The following is a 17,503-nucleotide window of genomic DNA, read 5'->3' as shown; positions in this document are numbered from 1 at the left end:
TTTAGGCTAGAATAATCAACTCTCTCTGTTAGCACACCTCTTTATAAATACTAATGAATTTAAGAACATAATTGTTTAAAATGTGAACTATGGAAAGCAGAGTTAATTGTAGGGAGTCTAGCATAAAAAAAACTAATGTAAGCACAGTGCCTGTAAACACGCACAGCAGGGGCTCTAGGAAGACATTCCCAACAACGTTGACACTGCTTATCTTGCTCTTGGTGGCAGAATGTGTAACTGTCATTTTCTTCTTTTTGCTTGTCTGTATTTCCTAAGTTTTCTAAAATGAGTATGAATAATTTTTAAAATTATTAAAATTTAAAAAGTAAATATAAGAGCTGAGTTAAGGCCCTGGCCGGTTGGCTCAGTGGTAGAGCGTCAGCCTAGCGTGCGGAGGACCAGGGTTCGATTCCCGGCCAGGGCACACAGGAGAAGCGCCCATTTGCTTCTCCACACCTCCGCCGCACCTTCCTCTCTGTCTCTCTCTTCCCCTCCCGCAGCCAAGGCTCCATTGGAGCAAAGATGGCCCGGGCGCTGGGGATGGCTCTGTGGCCTCTGCCTCAGGCACTAGAGTGGCTCTGGTCGCAACATGGCAACACCCAGGATGGGCAGAGCATCGCCCCCTGGTGGGCAGAACCTCGCCCCATGGTGAGCGTGCCGGGTGGATCCCGGTCGGGCGCATGCGGGAGTCTGTCTGACTGTCTCTCCCTGTTTCCAGCTTCAGAAAAATACAAAAAAAAAAAAAAAAAAAGAGCTGAGTTAAAATTAGATCTTTGTAAATACAAGAACTTATAGAAATGTATTTAAGTGGTAACTTTCATGTCATGTACATTTTACCATAATAAAAAAGTCTATGTAAAAACAATATAGACTCAGTGTCTGTTAGTAATTTAGAAATAATTGATTTAAATTTGGTTGGTTTTCTGAGTCTGTACCCTAAGGTTATTGGCTCGGCAAACTAATCAAAGGTACTTTTTTTACATATACAAATTCCTATATGACTTTCTTCAAATTCACATTCAACATCATGACTGAGCCCCCATTACACCTTCTCCCAGGTATTTTCAGCCTCAGAAATCATTTCAGCACTGTCACAGTGAAAGGAAACTGAGGCTCTGGGTTATAAAGTGACTGTTCAAACGCTCTGGTTTTAAGTCAGTGACAATCTCAGAAACAAAACTGAGGGCTTCTTGTTCTCCAGCAAAAAGTTACTGATAAGCTTTAATTGATGACTCACAACAGTGGATAACAGAATTACTGTATATCATAGAATAGGTTTAATAAAATTATGATTAAAACAATAATGAAATATCCATCAAATCTTAGGGATAGGGGTATTTTTTTTCAAGTTTAGAGCTAATAAAGGAAAAGATAACAGAAAACATGGACACATTTAACTACATAAAAATATAAACTTTCTATTCATTAAAATCTCCTAACCAATATAAAAATGGAAATGAGAATGAGGAAAAAATGCCAGAAGCAAGTGATATTCAAAGAGTTAACAGGGTTTTTTTCTATAAAAAGCTTTGGCAACCCTCTAATAAAAACATTTGAGCAGCAAGTGATAAATAAGCAAAGAATATAAACAGAGTTCATAAAATTGGAAATATATATAGTTGGCAAACAAACTCAATTAAGAAAACACACTCAACAAAAGCTTAGTTAAATATACATATATATTAAGAACCTGTTACCATGTAGCATGAAGTGAAGGCAAATGATTAAACAGGTGGAATCAGAAACAAATATAGACAGCATATAATACAGGAAGAACAGATGTTCACCAAATTGAGGTTTGGTTGGTTAGAAATAAGGGATGTTAAACCATGGAGAACTTTTAAAGGAGGTAAACTAAAAACCAAAACCAAATCAGAGTGATAAGTCTGACTCTAGAATGAGATCTCAGTTTAAGTTCCATTGTCACTCTAAGAAAATTTCTCAATGTCACTGATACTCAATTTCCTTTTCTCTAAGGCATAAAGTTCCTTTTCTTTGAATAACAAATTGAGAGTTGTTTTACAAAATACTTAGATGAAAGGCACAAAACAAGGGCAAATAGTACCTTCTCCTAAGTAGGTGAAACAAAAGTAAAATTTCAGCCTCACTAAGCGGTGGTGCAGTGGATAGAACATTGGCGTGGGATGCTGAGGAACCCAGGTTTGAAACCCTGAGGTCTCCAGCTTGAGTGTAGGCTCACCACCTTGAACACAGGGTCACTGGCTTGAGCACGGGATCATAGACATGACCCCATGGTCAATGGCTTGAAGCTCAAGGTCGTTGGCTTGAGCAAGGGGTCATTGGCTCAGTTGAAGCCTCCCACCCCTGCCCATCAAGGCACATGTGAGAAAGCAATCAATAAACAACTAAAATGCCACAACTATGAGTCCATGCTTCTCATCTCTCTCCCTTCCTGCTTGTCTGTCCCTGCCTGTCCCCTGTCTCTCTTTGTCACTCTCTCTTGCTTAAAGAAAAAAAAAAGTAAATTTCCAGTTTTACCTTCCCTTCCCACCTCCACAATTGCTTTGTTAACACCCTTGTAGCTGGGGAAAGTGGTATGCCTGTAAACGTTCAGCAATGGCTTCTCCAGGGGTGGGGTTTAAAAGGAAGATCCAGTTAGCAGTGCTTGTCCATTCCCATGGTGTAAATACTCCCAACATAGGCAATGTCAAGCTACTAGTACAACTTCAATGAACATGGAGTTGGGAAGGACATGCATACCATTGCTTACCGCTATATAGCATTCCTACCACATAGATACAATAGACACTCTAAAGAGCACAGATGACAGTAAAATGTGGTAATATCAATATGTTAGGCAATGATGAGTTTTAAGGATATTTTTCAGGATGGTTGTGTTTAACAATTGGCTTGCAAATCTGAAAATTTACCAATCTGCTCTTTCAGGGTAAGACTTTCACAAGTGTGACAGCATTAAATCAAGTGTGGTATGCTGTGTGTCTGCACAGGTCATGTGCCTGTGAACCGGGGCCTGCTGATACTCTACTCTTTCCCTGCAGTTTTCTTTCCGGCTACGCCAGGACAACCCCAACTAGGTAGCAGCCCAAACTACTTGCAAAACAAGTCACCAAGTTAAGCAGCTGTAACTGCTCCAGGCACAAGGGGACAGGTCCTACCATGAGGAGGTGCATCTGGGGATGGGGCCTGAACTTGAGATGGCCATCTCCAGTGGTCACTGCCCAATCACCGCTGCTTCGGTCACTCGCTGAGCACATAACTCTTGCTTTCCCACTACTGCCTATATTTCTATCATGAGCAAAATAACTCTCATGCCAACATTTGGCTTTAAAATATCTGCTGGAAAAATGGCTGTTTTGGAGAAGTGCTCATAGCAAGCACCTCTCCAGTTCCTCCCCAGCTAAGCCACTACTTTTGGCTTCTGATCCATGGTGGACAGGCTTACATTAGGGCAAGGCTCTACAGCACCATGGGGAACTTAAAGGTGGAAAAGCAGAACAGGAATGCTGCCCTTGAGTGCAAAGAGCCAAACCACTGTAATAACAGACACCACATTCTATTTATTTCCATTGCCAAAGATTCACAGGCTGGAAGTTTTGAAGGGAATTTCTGTAATTGGGAAGGAAGATTACAAACCTGAGCAAAGGCAGGGCTCTCTATGATTACCGTATTTCTCCCTGTATAGGAGACGTACCTTTTTTCGAAAAATTTGGGGTCTAAAAACTGGGTGCGTCTTATACAGTGACTGAAGATTTATTTACTTGCATTTCCCGCTTTTTCGCACGGATGAGTTGTATGAATTTTATGATGACTAAAACCTGAGTTCAATAACTTTATGTAATGCTTTTTTTTTTTTAAATTTTTGGGCCCCCAAATTAAGGTGCGTCTTATCCATGGGGAAATAGGGTAGATCTGGGGGACTGTTTTAGAGATTCCCAGGTGGCTGGCTTCCCCATGTGCTTTTCCAGTTCATAATAGTTGAAAAACCTACTTGGCTCTAACGCTTCTCAGAGGATCTGTACCCTTCAGGTTTTCCTAGAAAGCCCAAGAAAATGCTCTGGGGCTTCCTGGAAGCACATGTGCCACGAACAGGGCTGTATTTCTCAAAATCAGTTCACAGTCACCTCCATCCAAACCACACTGACTGCTGGTAGAATGGAAAGAAGGGAGCCTCGGAGATAAACAACCCGAGTTCCGATGATCTGGCGTCTCTCTCACTGATGAGTAGGGTCCCTTCCCACAGGCTCTCTAACTTCCCTGAGCTTCAATGTCCTACTAATTAAAGGAGCAAAATACTCTTCACCTCCAAACGTTGTTGTGAAGGTTAATAGCACCAATTTAGGTAAAGGCACAGCAGCCTGTCAAGGCCACAGTAAGTGCCCAACACTGTCAGTCCACTGTTGTCTGTCTGCTTATCTCTCTCAGCGGTCAATCTCATTTCTCTGGATGGACCTACTGAACTAAAGTGCTCAGGATTCCAGAGACATTGTCCACCTCTTGCGTGAGCAATTTTGACGACCTCTGTTCTCTTAAATACCCCCACACAGGAGGGCATTGATGAGAATGACGGGGGTTCTCCAGCTCCTCACTTTATAGGAATGGCAGTCACTGTAACTCAAACCCATGACAGGCCGCACATGTGAGTCCCGGACACTGGGTGATGACTGCATGTCAAAGATGCAGCAGAGACTTCCTGGAATAAATAGCACCTTGATCAAAGAATGCTAACTAACTCTAGAGGGCTAAGGACAGTCATGCCGGGAGCTGCTCTGATGCTTGGAAGCCTTAGAAGTGGGTGCCCAGAGGACATTCTTTACATGTGAAAGCTTGGGGCCATGACTTTCATGGCCTGAGAGTTTCACTGGGGAGGCTACTGGGACAGCTGTGGTCTTCTTTAGGGAGGGCCTGTCATCAACAGTGGCCAAGGCTGTGGGTCCTTTCCTGATCCCACACTTGGCTTTATTCCTTGGAGTTACCCATTCTTGGGTCCGAGTGCCCTTGGATATCACAGCCCTGGGCTCTGGTCCAGTGCTCCTGCTGCCTAAGGATACCTCACTTTGGTGCAGACTGAGCTGCAGAATGGTGAGGAATACCTACCTTTCTTCTGCCATGGAGGAAACTGTGTGTGGTCCCAACAAGTGCGTCTTTGCCTTCCTTGACTGATTTTAAAAATAGGTGTAGTGTTTTACCCTTAATAAGTTAAGGTCTATACAATGCTTTTAACATTCAACTACTCCATAGTATGGGAAATGTACCTATGACTTATGGGGTATTTCCAGTTTGAGAGGTCTTTGGATAGCATTAGTATAAGGCACATGGTAATTTTAGTCAATTAACACTTAGTTCAAGAGAGAATTTCAGGCAGACACCTGGTATCCAGATGGGGTCTTGTATTTCATGGAGTTTAATTTCTCACCTGGGGGAGAATGTGGGCCCCGGGTACAGGCTGTCCGAGGAGAGGGACTGAGCATGCCCGGCTGAGGCTGCAAGTGGCGGCAGGGGGCAGAGGGAGGAGCGCGGGCACAGCACGTTCTCTCCTTAGATTGAAGGCATGAGGCTCAACTTATTCTCTCATTTGTCCAGTGGGGACAATAATACTTGACTTGCCTATTTCAGAGTTGTTTTGAGTTTAAAAGAAATGAATACATATTGAACTCCAAGAAAAAACACCACCACAATATCCGATATATAATATACTAGGCTAACCTGCATTTCCCAGCACATGGACAGGTAAGACAAAGGATGTCACGTTCCCTCGCACACCCTACCCAGAGCAGGAGAGCTGCCTGCCAAGGGCTCCCTCCTGAGATGTGTTTGCAGTTTTCTCTCTGATGCTGTCAGAAGTTGTCTTGCACTCAGAAAAGGACAAAGGAAAAGCTTGGTGAATTTGGACATCAGAAGCCCTCCATTTAGTTCCAAATGCTGGCAGCCCTCTTACGAAGTGAAGAGGTTTGAAAAACCCCAGATGATCTCATAGGTCTTCCTACCTCTGAAACAGAGGGTGTGATTCACACGCATAATCGTACCAGGTTGTTATGCTCGGCTGAAGAGTCTTAACTCTCAATAATATGCTGAGAATGTAAAGCATGACCTCCGATTAAAACAGAAGATGGGGTGGGTTGCTTCATGGTTAAAGCAACGAACTGACTCAAGCTCCGAGTTTCTAATCCCGAAATCTGTAACCTGTGCGTGACACGGGGAGGCTTGCTACAGGCCTTCAAGAGTACCTCAATATACAAGAGCTATCATCCATTCTTAAAAGCATTGTAATAAGAGCTTCCTCTGAAGACAGTGTGGTTGGTAAATAATGGCTAATAATACTCAAAGAGAGCCATCAGAAAAGACCACCAAATGCTCACAATGCCTGAAGGGGTATTCAGACTATTACCCAGAAATGCTAGTGTGGGGCAGCTGTGTAGGCTTGCTCTCTGGAGGACCAGCTGCAGGCACTTTGCTTGATCAGTGCTTTTGAGCACGTGGCATAGACACATGTGCATGGCCTCTATAAGGCTACGGTGCTGGCGCTGGAGGGAGATTAGAGATGGGGGATTGCAGATGTGCAAATTGCCTGCCCGCCACTGTGAAGGGCCATTTTGCTGTTTGTTCATCTGAGAAGCAGTTTCCCCTGCCTGTGTGCTTGTCTGCCATTGTGAAACTTCATTAAACAAAATGGCCCAATGTTTTTCCGGCTCCACAGTTTTTCTACCGTCTGCCGAGATCCAATGTGGACCTGCCTGGCCTCCCCATAGGCATTACAGCTAGAAGAAATGCAAACCCCCAATTTCCAGAAAATCTGGCTGTTGCTTTTCCCTTCCAAGTCAGCCATCTACCCTGTCCAGCATGCCCAACAGACTTTCTGCAAAGATAGAAATGTTTTCTATTTACTCTGTCCAGAGGCAGCTATCACTTGTGGTTGTTGAGCACTTGAGATACGACTACTGAGGCTTAGGAACTAAATTTTACATCTGACTTAATTAATTGAAATGTATATGTAAACAGCCACATGTGGCCAGGGGCCACCATATTAGCACAGCTCTAGCCCATTCAAACCTCCAAGCAGTTTCATGAAGCAGAGAAAGTAGGAGAACTAGTAGAATTAGTAAATTAATCAGTCCTTATGTTCAAAACAAATTTTTTCTCTTTTTTTTCCAAGTTGGAAGTGACTAAAATTAGGGCCTAATGCAAGAGATTACCAAAAAATAAGAAGAGTTTCCCCCTACTCCTGTACTATTTCCCTCCATTTTTATGGGTATTAAACAGATGGCATCTAAACTCACTAACAAAAAGCTAAACTAGATTATTTTATTCTTTAGGACAACTTTTCTATACAAGGCTGAGAAAACAACCAGCGAGGTCAGGTTCAAGAAGAACTTCGGCCTCAGTCCGGACTACTCTCCGATGGCCCTGAGGAGCCCAACAACAAGGAGGACAAGCTCATGTTTTGCCAGGGGGCGTTCTCTGCTGGGGACCCATCTCAGCCCCACTCACCCCTGTGGCTCAATCTCCACTCCCCTTCCCCAACTAGACACGTCAATTGATAACCAACCACTCAAAATCATGGGTGAAGTGTTGTCCCCCGTGCCCTCCGTTTTTGCCCCTTTCATGTAAATTCAGTGGCAGGACACACACAGTAAGTACATGCTACGCAAAGCCCTGGGATCTTAACCTTTCTGTCTTCCTGAAACATTCCCAGGGCCCCAAGAGAGGTTTGGACAGACAGTGGCTGTTCTCCCCAACCTAGATCCTCACTCTTATTCATTTATTTATTTATTTATTTATTTATTTATTTATTTATTTATTTATTTTTAGTGAGAGGAGGGGAGGCAGAGACAGACTCCACATGTACCCTGACTGTGATCCACCCAGCAAGCCCACTAGGGGGTGATGCTCTACCCATTTGGAGCCGTTGCTCTGTTGCAACTGGAGCCGTTTTTTGTGCCTGAGGTGGTGGCCATGAAGCCATCCTCAGTGCCTGGGGTCAACTTGCTTCAATCAAGCCTTGGCTCCAGGAGGGCAGAGAGAGAAAGAGGGGGGGGGGAGGAGAGAGAAAGAGAGAGGGAGAAAGAGAGGGAGAAAGAGAAGGAGAAGCAAGAGGGGGAGGAGTGGAGAAGCAGATGAGTGCTTCTCCTGTGTGCCCTGACCAGGAACAAGTCAGGGACATCCACACGCCGGGCTGGCGCTCTACCACTGAGCCAACTGGCCAGTGCCTAGATCCTCACTTTTGAAGTGAACTTACTCAAACTCTATGTGGTATAAAGAATTTATTCTTCTTGAACTTAGATTATTGCCCAGTCTTTTGGATCTAGTTCTTCCCACCTCCCCTGAACAGTGCATTTCTCAGGTATTCTAAGCTCTATCAGTGGAACAGAGGTTCGATCTCTATAATTTTCCTTATGCACTGCCCTGAACAGCATCTGAGGCAATTAAGGACTTAATGCTTCTTGACAGTGCATAAGAGACTATCAGACTCTAGCAGGGGTCTCCAAACGTTTTACACAGGGGTCAGTTCACTGTCTCTCAGACCATTGGAGGGCTGCCAAATACTGTGGTACTCTCACTGACCACCAATGAAAGAGGGGCCCCTTCCAGAAGTGCAGTGGGGGCTGGATAAATGGCCTCAGGGGGCCGCATTGTGGCCCGCGGGCCGTAGTTTGGGGACACCTGCGAGTCTATGGCATTTGTGGGGCAGCTGTGTTAGGCTTGCTCGCTGGTTTATTGGCTGCAAGCCCTTTGCCTGATTAGTGCAGGAGCACATGGCAGCGCCAAGTGTGCATGGCCTATATAAGGCTATGAGTGGTTGAGTTCAGGGGGATTGCAGATGGCGGGTTGCCTGCCACCACTGTGAGGGGCCATTTTGCTGTTGGTGTGCCCGAGAGGCAGTTTCCCCTGCCTGTGTGCTTGTCTGTCATTGTGAAACTTTATTAAACAGAATGGCTCAACCCTTTTCGGCTCCACAGTTTTTCTACCATCTGTCGGCATCCAATGTGAACCTGCCTGGCCTCGGCCACCAGTATTGCAGCACTTTTATAGCTCTGGGATTTTAATGGTACTTCTTTCAATTCAACATATTGCAGAAAACAATGTATCTTTTGCCCTCGTAGGATCTGTTGAAGGGTGTGGATTAGGTTTGGTGCTTTGGGAGGAGGACTTCATAATCTGTCCTGTATTTTTCAGGCTGATGAAATGATTATTTGAAGGTTAGGAAAACAGCCTTGAACTCAGCCAGCAGCCGCGTGGCTGGCACGGCGGGAAGAGAGCTCGATCAATACATGGCTGGTCGCTGTTTTCTCAACAGTGACATGGAAAGGGAATAAAAACCTGTATTCATGAACCTGTAGTCCTGGTGCCCTGCTGAAGATCAGTCACTGTGACCTCCAGGCCCGTGTGAGGAACTCGGCAGTTTATTCAGGTTGGAACTCGGTGACATGACGGCTTCCCACAGCCCCATGTCCTCCAGGCTCCACGAGTTCCTGTGCACCTCTCTGCCTACTTTCTAAGGAGATGACTCGGAAATAGAAAACCATTCATCCCACTCCCAAAGTCATCCTTAACTAAAAGACTAAAGTGTCGAATAGAAATGTAATGAAAATTTAAGTTTAAACTAGCAATAAAAAATGCTCCTGCATTTCCAAATTAAAAAGTCTACAACTAACAATAAAGTGAAGTGGGGTGCTCGGGTCAGCTGCATTATTAGCCTCACCGGGGAACTTGCTGGAAATGTAAATTCTTGTAAATTCCAGATCTACCTCAGCAGAAACCTTTGGGGGTGGAGCCCAGCAACTGTGTTATTAAAAAAAAAAAGAAACCTCCATGTGATTCTGCACAAACATTGGAGAACAACTACTTTACACCAGTGTTGAAATCATCGAAATATTCTCTTCAGTGCTGTAATAAAGTATATTAAACGAGGGTCCCCAAAATGGTGAGTCTTTCCCAATTTTAGAAATAAGGTCTAGCCAAGCAAGTCCAGCCAGGAATCCCCAGTGCTGAGTTCTAGCAGGTCTGTCTGCCCTGCTCCCTGGGACCCGCTCAAGCCTCCCCGGGGGCTCCCAGGCCTGGGCCGGGCAGGCGCTCCTGAGCTGAGCCGCTAATGCTCCCGCACTTCACAGTGGGAGACGGAGGGGTTCAAAAGGGAAGGGGGTGCGAGGGGAATGGCGATGCTGGAAATTTAGGACTTTTCCATTAATTTCAATTATTCCTTTTTTTTTAAGGGAGCAAATATGTAATACCTTTCAATCACTGATTAACAAATAACAATCAAAAGAAAGACAGTGCTTATGAAATTTTTAAAAAAATAGGACATCTTCACAGATAACTGCTTGTCAGCTGCACTAGGGTCGCATCCCTCTTGATCACGGGAGATGACACAAAACAGCGTCTAGACAACCACTGCCCCTGCGAGTCTGTAACTTCTTTGCCAGGTCTCTGACCTCCAAGTGCAACACTTAGTAGCTAGTATCCTCACGTCACAGTCACGCCAGCTTTACCCAATCCTTTCCTATTCCACCATAATTACCGTCCAGACTGTAAAGGGATTTAAGACATTTTGTCCAATTTAAATCACTTTCAAATTTCTGTTTGGTAACAATGTTTGCTCGTGCAACCTAGTTCTTGTGTGCCCCAAGAACACAAGGACAAACAGTCAAAGAACCAGACGCACAATAGCATTTTATATTTTTTCATCACGAGAAAAACCTCCATCCCGAGGAAAATGGAAATGTAAACTCTCCTCAGTAACTTTTCTCACTTTAAATCACACCTCTCATCACGACCTATTACACCCACACAGTCACGTGCCATTGGCACTGCACCACTGTCTCTAACATTTCAAAGGCTCAAAAGCTATTTTTAAAGCCAAAATGCAATCTAGGTTGCTATTCTGTAAAGCACCTTTAAGAACAAAGTAATATAGTGATTCTTATGCATGTGGGCAGTTAGCCAACTCACCAAAGGATTGAATGCAGCTATCGATGAGATCATCCAGGCTGGCTCCTTTGGCCAAATGTCCCAGAGACACCATCATTCGGAACTGGGTGATCTGGGCCAGGCTGGGATGCGAGGGGAAGGGGCTGCTGGCTGGCTTCACCTCTAGTTTTGCTTTCGGGGCAGCTCGGCAGCCATGAGAAGGTTTCCTGAGGAAAGAGAGCAGGCCGTGAGCGCAAACAGAGCAGCCAGGTGATGGGCAAACTGGCAGCTCCACGCTCTGAAGGCAGACTGGAGAGGAAAGGAGTAGAGATAAGACAATTAATCCTGGGAGTTGGGCTGATAGAAGATATACCCCTCCCACTTGGCAAATGCACCAAACGGACTGGTTGGCTGTTAAAGAGACATTTCCCAAGCAAATGACAAGGTGAGATTTCAGGGTTGCATGCAACTAGGGTTTGTCCTCTTGGGGTTAGGACTGCCTCGGCCTGCTGTCTCCGTTTCCCGAGGTGGACGGGCAGAGGCAGGACTTCCTTGGCAGTCCTCAGCTGCTAGCAGTAATGTTTACCTTCAGTCTCCAGGCCACTGACTTGGGTCTTAACAATTAAGTTTCAGGTGTTCTCATTTTCAGCTGGATTCATTCATCCTGAACCCCACCAGAGATGCTATAGAAACCCAGGCGGCCTCAGTACCATCTCTAAGGACTTTAGCAGAAAAGTCAAAGACTGAGGACCCATGTGAGTGGTCAAAGGTGAGGGGTGTGAGTGGTGATACTTAGATTTTAAGTTAGTTCTGCCTTTCTCAAAAATCCTGGTTGGTTTTAAGATTGTTTTCATAATTGATAACATGGGTAATCACTGTGAGCCACTTTTAACATTAAACATCATCCCATCAAGTTTGTACTTGGGTCCTTACCTCCACTGCTCACAAAAATGTTAGGGGATATTTCAAAATGAACATGAAGTGTTGAAATATCCCCTAATTTTTGTGAGCAGTATATATGGGCATGGGGAGAGCAGAGCTCATGAGAGCTTTATTCCAGAATAGAAACCAAAAGACTGAGCCTGGATATGGAAAGGCTTAGGAGTCCTGCAGGTCACCTTCGTCCACTCTCACCTAGCTTGACCTTTGGTCATGACCTCTCAGTAGAAGTCCAGTTGTTTGCAAAATGATACATGAAGGTTAACTGAGCATTTCTCCCCTTCCAATACACACATACAGACACATTTCTATAATCTTTGAAGGTTTAGGAGTGATGGTTGCTGTTACTGGTAACTTCTTTGAGCACAGTTAACTCTCCTTTCCCTACTGCGGATTGGTTAGTTCATAGTTTACAGAGGAGTCAAGAAAAAAAAAAAAAAGAAATAAACCTCCAATCTATTACTTTAGCTACTCACTATATATTTTAATAAAGACATGATGGCATCAATTAATCAGTAAGTGCTTATTCCATGAGTAAGACTGCCTGTGTGGGCACAGTTTGTAAACTGTAAGACATACTAATTACATGTTAGCTGCTGTTGTATAAAGGTCATCTATAACTTTGCTATAAGAAATGACATTGCCATTTACGACAACATGGATGGACTTGAGAACATTATACTGAATGAAATAAGTAAATTAGAAAAAGTTAAGAACTGTATGATTTCACACATAGGTGGGGTATAAAACTGAGACTCATAGACATAGATAAAAGTGCAGTGGTTACCAGGATAAGGGGATGTGGGGGAGGGGAGAAGAGGGTGGGGGGTGGGAGTCAAGAGGGACAAATATAAGGTGATGGAAAATGATTTGACTTTGGGTGATGGGCACACAACACAACAGTTCAAATGCTATAGAGATGTTCACCTGAAACCGGTGTACTTTTATTGATCAATGTCACCCCATTAAATTTAATTTCTTATTAAAAAAAAAAATAAAGGTCCTCCATACATTTTTTAATACAAAAATCTAGTTGGAGAATCAGATCCAGATCCCGAATTCTATCAACCTTATGCAAACCGTGAGTGTCAAGGGTAAGGGAAGTGATGTTCTCAAAGGAGGGAGAATGGGTTGCGGGTGGACTGCTGCAGAAAACGTTTCTGACAAGATACGATCTCACCCAGCATGGGCTGAAGAAGTGCTGAGATCAAAGTAAAATGCTGGCGCACACACGGGATTCGGGAAACCAGCCTGCAAAAAGACTACTGAACTAGGGAGCCACTTGGTGCACAGGCTGACTCGTGGAGAAAACACCCTGCCTTTTGAGGTGCACTTCAAAACAGCTCCAGGATGCGGGGCTGGCAGTGGCTGCTGGGCCCTGTTCTGACCTGGGGTGGTCCCACCGAAGTCAAATCAGTAACTGGCTACTGGGAATCTGCTAACCCACAGCAGTGATTCTAAAAGGCCACGCTGGTGTTACAGGACGTGATCAAGTTTCCTCTGACCCTTACTAATTTTTACTCAGGGCCTGTGACAGCCCCAGGATCAGATTAGTATCTGAAAATGAAAGAAAAATAATAATGGCCACCATGAACTGAGTACCTATAACATGGCAGGCACTGTGCTAGGATTTATTTAAGTGGTCTTTAAAGCTTACACCCCAGAAAGATTTTATCTCTATTCTGTGATGTTGAAACCGAGTCCAGAAGAGGCTAAATGACATAGCCAAGTGCAACTCATATGCGCTAGATCTGGGATTTGTACTGGGCACCTCTCTGGCTCTGTTTGCTTAACAAATATTTACTGTGCCTGGAACTGTGCACCTCTCACTACATCAGAATTATCAAGAGAGGCTGAAAAGGTCAATTCAACTTAAGACAAAAGTAACATTCTCCTAAAGCATACCTGATAACAGAAAGGCTGAATCTCAGGCCCTCCTCCTTCCGCACATCCCTGGCACAGTCCTCAGACCCCAGAGCTGCATGGACTCTTCCTGGTCATTTTCCTAGCCTAGTGGTCGGCAAACTCATTAGTCAACAGAGCCAAATATCAACAGCACAACGATGGAAATTTCTTTTGAGAGCCCAATTTTTAAAACTTAAACTATGTAGGTAGGTACATTCCTTATCGAGGTAGCGCCTGCACGTGGTATTTTGTGGAAGAGCCACTCTCAAGGGGCCAAGGAGCCGCATGTGGCTCATAAGCCACCGTTTGTCGACCAAGGGCCTAGCCCTTCACCTAGACTTGTGGAGCTCCAGGCTCAGAAGGTCACCGTCACTGGGCACAAGTGCAGAGACAGAAGCCAGGCCTCCTGAATTCATATCTTGCATCCCCCACCTGGGCTCCCTCCCCTTCTAGGAAGCACCGACAATCTCTAAACCTGGGACTGGTTGTCAGGTGTTGGAATTAATCAGCTTTCTGCCTTAGCGGCTGCCTTTGTACCATTAAGATCTCCACCCAATGCAAAAATAAAGTCCTCCTCAGTACAAGCCTCTTTTTCTCTCAGGCCTTGTACATGACCCCTCCCTGGCCCTTGCAGAAAAGGCACCTGCAACCAGAGGCTGAGCGGGCACACAGCTTTTCCCTCTGGGGCCTGGGAGGAAACAAGGAAAATTCCGCTCTCTCTCAGTTGGTGGTACTGATCATTGAGGACTCTGAAAACTGCCCTGGCTCTAATTCTAGTAATGGTTTCTCATATCAGCAGTGGAAGAAATCACTTTAGTTTACAAGGAGAGACGCTTTTACCAGAACTAGGAGGGACTGGGGTAGATTCAAGCAGAAAGAAATAACATGAAGGTAGTGTTTGGTGGGGGTGGTGAGGGGATGAAAGATGCAAACTGGGAACTATGGAGTCCAGAGAGACTCAAGGGCTGGGCCATGAGAAACCAGGGAGAAGAGAAACTACTAAAAACCAGAATACAACCTGAGAGGTCTAGGAAGATGGGGCTATCTGCATACAACCTAGGGAACTCAGCCCTTCTGCTGTGCAGTTTCTTGACTGACTGCTTTGTGACAAACCTTCAAAACCTTTTCTTCTTTTGAAATCTCTGTAGATAAGGACTTATACAATACTTCACTATGGGCAGGTCTTGAAGGTGTTTCAATTCACAGAACAAATGGTCTGTAGTCTGCAAAGACATAGCTTTAAAGGACAGTAGCCAAATAGTTTCTGCCCAGTCCCTTGGGAATTAAAAAAAAAATAAGGCTAAAAGAAACAAATTAACTTGAAGGTGTTTTCTGAGGCTAATGTTGGCTGAGGCCCTAATAAGTTTGCTAAAGGAGATTGTCAAAACTTGGACTGGTTCAAGTGAAACCCTCTGTAGGCACAGGTTACCTCGGTGGAGGTCACAACTTTTTGTGGAAATTTCCATGACTTTCTTTGCAGTGGAAGGTGGCTTTTAATTGGCTTCTAGTGAGGAGTCCTTCCAGTTCTGTCCTCTCCCCACCCCCATAATGACTCAATTTAATGTACTGAAGCCCCCCCCCCCCACCTCGGTCCAGTGCAAGGTACAGCGTTGGACACTTGGGGATACAGGGCGGGGTGCATAAAGGACTAAGAACCCTTAGCTCTAGATCGTCCAGCAGGGCAAAGCTTCCTGCCTCTGTTGGGCATGCTTGTGCAAGCTGGGCACGGCGCAGCCACACCAAGTCCAGGTGGACGGAGGTGGAAAGTGCACAGCACGCCGAGCCCTCTGCTGAGCTCAGGCTGCTTTCTAGGCAGTTGTCCAGTTCTGGCTGTCTGGGGACAAACTCAAAGCTGTTTGGACCCTCCAGCCCTCTTTCTCCTGACAAGAGCCTTTTCACTCACTGTCACGCTTCATTTTCTGTCACCCCAAGGCGACTCTAAAACACGTCTTTAGATTCACAGTGGGGTGGAGGGGAATACAGGTTTACACCCAGAAAGTTATACGGTTCGCTGACCTCTGCTTGCTTGTTGCAAGCACAGCTGGTCTTTCTGGGCCCTCCCGAGATCCGCAGGGCGGGCAGAGACCGCCAGGTGGCACTGCTGGAGCCCTGCCGCAGCAGGTGCGGGCGACCCGGAAAGTCCGCGAGTGGGAGTCCCAGGTGCTTGGCAGCGAGTTGGTGGGTGTCTGCCGTGCCATTCCAGAACTCACTGGACCAGCTCTGGCTGCGTGGACTGCACAACCCAGCTCCCTTCCCCACTTCCCGGCTGCGACGCGCTGGGCACATCAGGCGCGTGTGTCCCTTGCGCTTGTATCCCCTGCGCGCGTCTCCTCGGACTTCAGCCGAGACCCCAGCCTGCCTCCCCCAGCAGTCCGGCCCGCAACTTCCCGTAACGCGGGCGCCCACGTCGTCCGCCCCACTTCCTACTCCCCGAGAGGCCTCAGGGGGCTGCCCGCACCCTGGCTGCTGCCCCAAGGAAGGAAACTGGCGCTCCCGAGGGCCTGGGCCCCTACTCACCGCGGAGGCTCTTTCGCCTTGCCCAGGGTGCCCATGGTCGCGGCGGCGCTCGTGGAGCCGCTTCACTTAACGCGGCAGGACGGGCTCGGCGGGGAGCAGAGCATCGCCACCACCGCCGTCGCCGCCAGCGCGGCCCTTCGCCCCGGGCCTCCCCGCCCCCCGGGCCGCCCACCCGCCGCGGTGGAGCTAGGAGAGCCAGCCCGACGCGCACCCGCAGGCACAAACTTTGTGTGCGCGCGTCCTCTCGCCTTTACCCGCGCGCGCGCGCAGTTACACTCGCCGGCACGAACCACCTGACATACGCTGATGTTATCAGCCAGCCGTAGGAAATGTGTGGCGCTCTTCAGCTCATCTCTGAAACCTGCCCCCAATACCTGGTAGTGCCCGGAGGCCAGCGCCTCTCCTAGTCCTCGCCTTTTACCCTTGCTGTCTACCTCTCCCAGCCCGAGGGTGAGGCCCGACAGAGAACTGGATGGCTGTGGAGGCTCCGGATTCGCTGGGTACCCCCTAATTCGAGCCTGGAGAGCAGTTGTCCGCCCAAGGGAACCGACTCCGCCGGGCGGCTCACGGGGGAACACTACCCCCCCTCCCCCCCGCCCAGTCACACCCACATCCCCATCTCCTGCCGTCCTGCATTTCAGTCCTGGCTCCTGAAAACCCCTTGTCCCCGCATGGACCTTTCTTGTATAAATCAGAGCTCAGACAGGCGCGGGATAGGAACTAATTCAAAGTTATGGATTTGCCTTAGCATGCACCTTGGTTGTCAATTTGCAAGACTGGGCTTGTGCATTGTACCGTGCAAGAGGTGGTAGGTATGTAGGTGCACTCTGGGGGCGTGATGCATATCTGGTGGGAGACAGCTGCCTGGCATCTGTAGGTGGAGATATGGGGAGAGGGGGGTAAGGTTGTAGAGGGGTGGAGAGAACTTTATGGCAGCATACCTGGCCAGGAATGGCGGTCTACCCCTGCTTGCAAGTGATGATAATGATAGCTAATGTTGGTTGAGTCCAGTTTGCTAAGTGCTTTCTATACATTGCCTCATTTAATCCATCTCCCACAAATACCAAGAGGTCACTATTTTAAAGGTGAGAAAATTAAGGTTTAGAGAATAATAGGCCTTCCATTACACAACTAGTAAACAGCGGAGAGAACTATGACTGGGCTGAGATCTGATTCCCTGTAATCACTGCGGACTGCCCTGATAACACATCATTATCTTTGTCACACGCGGTAACTCCAGCCACAATAACAGGACTCT

At 46.5% G+C, this 17,503-nt stretch overlaps 1 protein-coding gene across 3 annotated transcripts in view; it reads right to left on the bottom strand.

Annotated features, from left to right (window-relative positions):
- The window catches only part of RASGRP1 (RAS guanyl releasing protein 1), a 93,484-nt gene extending 76,997 nt beyond the window's left edge, over positions 1 to 16,487 (bottom strand). For all 3 annotated transcript variants that reach the window (XR_010731333.1, XM_066277152.1, XM_066277153.1), the window contains exons 1-2: positions 16,246 to 16,487; positions 10,927 to 11,111 (exon numbers count right to left, since the gene is read on the bottom strand). Coding sequence is in view for 2 of the 3 variants with exons in the window: in XM_066277152.1 (XP_066133249.1) it covers positions 10,927 to 11,111; positions 16,246 to 16,280 (220 nt within the window). In the remaining variant the exon portion in view is untranslated. The remainder of the gene's footprint in view (positions 1 to 10,926; positions 11,112 to 16,245) is intronic.
- Positions 16,488 to 17,503: the final 1,016 nt, after the last annotated feature.

The sequence above is a fragment of the Saccopteryx bilineata genome, chromosome 4 (assembly GCF_036850765.1).
Source record: "Saccopteryx bilineata isolate mSacBil1 chromosome 4, mSacBil1_pri_phased_curated, whole genome shotgun sequence".
Lineage (NCBI taxonomy): Eukaryota > Metazoa > Chordata > Mammalia > Chiroptera > Emballonuridae > Saccopteryx > Saccopteryx bilineata.
Note: the sequence above shows the minus strand (reverse complement) of the source record. Positions and strands in the feature narration are given on the sequence as shown.